Source organism: Octopus bimaculoides, chromosome 4 (genome assembly GCF_001194135.2).
Source record: "Octopus bimaculoides isolate UCB-OBI-ISO-001 chromosome 4, ASM119413v2, whole genome shotgun sequence".
Classification (NCBI taxonomy): Eukaryota; Metazoa; Mollusca; class Cephalopoda; order Octopoda; family Octopodidae; genus Octopus; species Octopus bimaculoides.
In genome coordinates, this window is record NC_068984.1 from 89854526 (window position 1) to 89860618 (window position 6093).

Sequence of the window (6093 nt, forward strand, 5' to 3'; positions counted from 1 at the left end):
AGGTCATAAAGCATTGTGTATTCTACTTGAAACCCACTCAAGTTACATACTGTGGTTTAGATGAAAGGAAAATAAATACGGGAAACTTCTCTTGCTATAAATAGGAATAAATAATTGAGAAAAAGATTCTGTACAAATAATTGAGTGGGTGGACAATCCTAAATTCGTTAGGGTTTTTGAATACTATAGACATTCCACTGCACACGATGCTACCATTCCCATTAACTTTCCCTTGTACTTTGTGTCATTTCTATAATGTTAAAAATCCAACACCCGGAAACACTTAGAATTCATTAGAAATTTACTTCCTTAGTGATTCCCACTGATTATTATAAATAGATACACAGTTGAATAAAACTGCCAAAACGTTTCTATAAAGAATATAAAGTACATTCAAATACCAATACTCAGTAATCTGCATTGAAGAAGACTTTAGCGAGAAAATGAATTCTATTAACATTTGGGTTATTGCAGTCATTTCTTTAATATTGGTAAGTTAAGTTTAATCTAATTCTTTTTTTTTTTATGAAGACACAGTGTATGTAAACAAAACAAAATAATGAAGTCCATAATGCAAAAAAAAAAATCGGGAATGTAATTATATCGGATACTACTTTTCTTATGCTGCAATAGAAGATGGGAAATTTGTAGTTCCTACGTGGCTTGTGGTTGTATGTAGCAGACTACACTTTATTGCAAGCATATGGACTATTCTTGTCGAAGATAACTTCCTCCAACCAACGTCAGAAACCCTAAAATGGTTTATGGATGCAACTTTTCCCCCTCTGAATAATCCATTAAAAAATAAACTATGGCAGTGAATGAAATTTGTTCATTCGCTAACGTTTTTCTATCAAATCTAAAATTCTAGAATGTATCTGAAGATGCATAAATGGAAAGAGATTTTATAATAAATATATTTTAACATACACAACTATAAGTAGAACAATTTTTAAAAGCATGGATAAGTTAGTTACGTCATGGCTGAAATACTAAAAGTTAACTTATGATAAAGTATTAAATATTGCATTTGTCTATAATTAAATATTTTTGTATATCGATTCGTATATTTCTGTGCCAAAGTACAGATGAATAATGCATGCATTTGTGAGTGTGCCTGTACATGCACACTTTCTTATATTTAACAATCAAAATTATATAAATCAATTTCCATGAAGTGTACTTGTTTTTTCCCCTCCTTTATTATTATAACATGAAACTTGTTTCAGTGTAATACGATAACATAAGCACTAATATCAATTTTCAAAATGGGAATACTATATCGTTTCTATTCATCCTTGCATTATAGTATTAAACTGTAAATTTATATTTGTAAGTAAACACTTACATGTGCAATATTTAGCTAAAGCAAAGTAATTAGTATATAATATTTCTGAAATTTCTGACTAATTTCTGAAATTGAGTTTTCTGAAGTTATTGTTTCAATTACTTCATATTTCTTCTCCGTAAACTAAATAATCTGAAAGAAGCATAAACATCTTGTGCAATTCTGTTATTAACTAATGGATTCGCAGAAATTAATTTCTATAATTATCATATTATAGTTATACCTAAATATTTTTACAGCCTCTTAGATTTACCAGAATGGAATTATTCTTATTTAATTCTGTCTACCATTTCTCTGATTTATTCAATCTGATTAACTAATTGCAATACTATTCTCCGACAAGTACCCAAAGCACTGTTGCATTTATATCATTTAGTGAAGCATCAAAAGAAAATGGAGAATTAAAAAATCCTTAAACAAAAAAAGAACAACAAATAAATGGTTTTAATTTCGTTTTCTTTTACCTTAAGATATTATATTTTTTCCTCTACCGAAGCAGACTTCCATTTATTTAAACTGCTTTTTCCCTTTAACTTGTAACAAGATGAGAATTGCAATTTTTAAATTAAAATTGAAAATATCAGACATGTACTATAACATTCGTGTAATGTTAAGACAAGTTGGACGTTCGATGGACATGTGTATATAAGTTAGATGTGAAACAGTATGGCATATATGTAGACTTTCAAAACACTATTTACTTATAATACTAAGATATACCATGTCAAATAATGATGAAAAGAATGTTTTACTGCATAGATAAATGAAGTAAAGATTTGAATATTTAAATATTCATTTATTTGAATAGTTTCTACGATTTACAGTATATTTTCTCACAAATATATGCTTATCACCTAATTTCGGAACTGGAAATCGACTGCACACCATGCTAACGCACACAATTTGAAATACAATTCGCTTCAGCCAGCTTATTTTATTAATTAGATAGTTATACTAGAGACATTTCACATTAGATAGTTATACTAGAGACATTTCAGTCTTAACGCGAGGATCGGTCTGTTGTATTCCATTGAATAATTGCTGAGAAAAATATTGATGATATTACTAGTTAAATTGCTGTCTGAAATAGGGTTTTCTATATTTGCTCTATTTCTTCACTCTCTTCAGTGTTGTCTCAATGGTATTTCATAATGGAAAATTCGATCATTTAAACAGATATCTGCTTCAAATTTTAGCACAAGGCCAGAAATTTTAGGAGAGGGGATAAGTCGATTGCATCGATCTCAGAGCTCAATTGGTACTTATTTTAGCAATCCCGAAAGGATGAACGAAAAAGTCGACCACAGTGGAATTTGAACCCAGAACGTAAAGATGGACGAAATACTGCTAAGCATTTTGCCCGGCGTGCTAACGATTCCGCCAGTTCACCACATTAATCAATTAACCAAATATCGGTTTCAAAATTTGGCAAAAGACCATCAATTTCAGGGTAGGGGTAAGTCGATTGCATCGATCCCTGTACTCGACTAGTACTTATTTTATCAACCCCGAAATGTTGAATGGTTAAGTTGACATCGCTAGAATTTGAACTCAGGTCATAAAAACGGACGAAATACTGCTAAGCACATGGCCTACAGTGCTAACGATTCTGTCAGCTCATCGTCTTGAATTAACGAAATGTGAAGAAATAAAAATATTTAATATCTTTTATGTCATTTAGTTGTAGATCTAATGAAATAAATTTCTATTTCATTATTTTATCCACAGGCTATATCTAAAGTTATACCTAAACATACATCTCCAAAATTTTATATTCAATATTTGCACGTATAATATCTCTCATGTTATATAATCCAATAACTAACAGTTAAACAATTCATTTGTTACTAGGTTCAAGTTCATGGTAAACACACCGAGAAAGGTATGTACTGCTTTACTGAATTTAAAATGAAGTTTGACGGTCGTTGTAAAGTGGAAAATATGTATAAAAATATGTTTGGTTACATTCTAGAAAACAATAACAACAGATATACTGTCTCATTAATTACTCATATCCGGGAAGTAAAAATTAGTAGGTGCATTTATGTGACTTTCAAAAATTGCATTGAAGACATAAAGAGGGGGAGGTTGTACCTCTTCGAGACGCAATGTTGCAATGTTGAGAACTTACCACCTATCTGAAGTAAAAGATATGATTATATACTGGAGACTGTAACAGTTCGGAAAACATATGTGTTGATGTTGTTCCTATTGAAATTAGGATGCCACGTTGTTAGATTTCTTTTGCTCAAACATTGTGTAGAGAGTTAAAATTGTTATGTGCAAAGGATATACCAGAGTTTTCCAATAATGCTTTAAGCATTCTAAACTTAATATCTAAATACATCTGGCATTAAATACACTCTATACTATACTGTTCACACTAAGACATGTTTAGCGAATTCTCTACAACATACCAAATGTGTTCTGCTATGTGTTTCAGCCCTAAGGATGTGGCCGTGCTGGGGCGCCGCCAGTGAGCTGATCGTTTCAATAAAGTATGTTGATGTAAGATAACTATGTAATAAAATAACACATACATATAATATCGATTTTTAAATTTGGCACAATATCCGAATAATTTGATCCCAATATTTGACTGGTACTTATTTTAGCAAGTGAAGAAAGCTGAATTTCAAAGTCTATCGTTGTGTATACGAATGTCGGCTGAAAAGTTCATAGGATGACCAAGTTACTCTCTTGGAGTATGATCAAATGAGGTTTATTTTTCAACATAGCTCCCCTTTGCGGACCACATACTTCTTTCATCGGTGTTGCAGGGCTTGGATCCCGCTGATGAAGAAACTTTCATTCTAGTCATAAACGTCATCAGCATTGAAATACCGGTTCTCAACCAAGTGCTTTTCATGTTGGGAAACAGATGATAGTCAGATGGGGTCAAATCAGAAGAATAGACACGGTGGTAAACCAGTTGAAAGCCACAGTTTTGCACAGTAGCCACTAAAACCAAGGACTTGTGTGCTGGATCATTATCCTGATGAAACAAGACCTTTTTCGTCAGTTTTCCTCGGTCTTCGGTTTTCATAGCATTTTGTAACTGCCTCACCAAGTTGTCATACTACTACTCTCCATCGATGGTGTGGCCATTTTGAAGATATCCAATAAACACAATGTCTTTTACATTCCAAAAACTGAGGCGATCATCTTCCCTGTAGATGGAACGACCTTGGCTTTCTTTGAAGCAGAGGAGGAAGGGTCTTTCCACTGCATGGATTGTTTCTTTGTCTCTGGCTGCAAGTAATGAAGCCAGCACTCATCCTGGCTTATGAAACATTCAAGAAAACCAGATGAACCTGCCTAAAACTAAGTCAGATTTTCTCGTGTGATCAGCCTGGTGCACTTTTGATCAGGTATCAGAAGAAGTGGCACCCAGCGATCAGTAATCTTCGTCATGTCAAGTTTATTGTATAGAATATTCTCAACTCTATCACGGGTTATGTTCAATAGTATTGGCTAGTTGATATATAGTCAATCGTCTGTTATCCGTCAGCATATGTTGAACACGATCAGTGTTTTCCTCGGTGGTGGCAGTTGCAGGACGTCCAGACTTTGTGTCACGTTTGAGTTTCCCTTTCCCTCCTTAATTCAGCTGCTCGCTTTTGCACTGTTGAAAAAGCTGGTGTGTAACCTTCTAATGTAGGAACTATGTCAGCATGAATGTCACTGGGCGGGGGGTGGTTAAACCCTTTTTTTCTGCAGATACTTGATAACACCACTATGCCAAATTTTGTTCATTTTCAATAGAAGTCGCTACTAGTTACATTTGAAGTCTTCTTTGAACAGTCATATGTCAGTTTAGATCGCAATAAACAAAGCAGAATTGAAATTAATGCAATCAAGATTTCATAGCTCTCGCATCACACATCATAGTCAGCCTATGAACTTTTCAGCCTACACTCGTATTTTCAAAACAGAGAAGTTTGTAATTAGATACCTCAAAACATTCAATTTAGCACTAGCGTGTCTACTACTCCGCCTTTGTTAAGAAAATATAACGTTAAAATTTAAAGTTATCACGTTGTCAACTATGTGCAGCAATTTTGAAACTATATCTCTAATATTTTTATTTTCACAGAATGTACCGGAAAGGCAGCAAATATTATATTTGTTATGGACACATCAAGTAGTATTTGGATTGTTGACTATAAAAAACAGATAAGATTCTTCCAGAAAATGATAGAAAACTTCCATATTGGGCAAAGTAATTCGCATGTGCGAGTGGGTGCCATAACATTTAGTAATAGAGCCCATTTGGAATTCCCTCTCGATAAATTCACAAACAAAGAAGATTTGAAAGTAGCTATAGGTGCAATCCCATATAGAAAAGGACAAACCAATACTGCCGCAGCATTACAGCTTTTAATGAAAGAAGTGAAACCAAAACTGAAAGTCTACACAGCACCTTTTATAGCTATTGTCATAACTGATGGGAAATCCCGTGATGCAAATGCTACGCGTCACGCAGCTAAATTGCTCCATAAAGTTGGAGTAAACGTTTATGCTATAGGTGTCGGAAAACGTTTTGATACAAAGGAATTAAACGCAATAGCAAGTGACCCCGCAAATAATGTACTTCTCGTCGCTAACTATTCAGCTTTGGAAAAAATTGCCAGTTACTTTGGTGTTAAAACTTGTAAAGGTACGTATCAGAAATTAAATGGCATATACCTATATGATAGATGTTTGTGTGTGTGTGTGTGTGTGTGTGTGTGTGAGTGTGTGTG

At 33.6% G+C, this 6093-nt stretch overlaps 1 protein-coding gene across 1 annotated transcript in view; it reads left to right on the forward strand.

Moving 5' to 3' along the window:
* Positions 1-343: 343 nt before the first annotated feature.
* Positions 344-6093, forward strand: part of LOC106880811 (uncharacterized) — a 10742-nt gene continuing 4992 nt past the window's right edge. The window contains exons 1-3 of the mRNA XM_014930937.2: positions 344-491; positions 3200-3230; positions 5445-6008. Of these exons, the coding sequence (XP_014786423.1) occupies positions 444-491; positions 3200-3230; positions 5445-6008 (643 nt within the window). The 5' untranslated portion in view covers positions 344-443. The remainder of the gene's footprint in view (positions 492-3199; positions 3231-5444; positions 6009-6093) is intronic.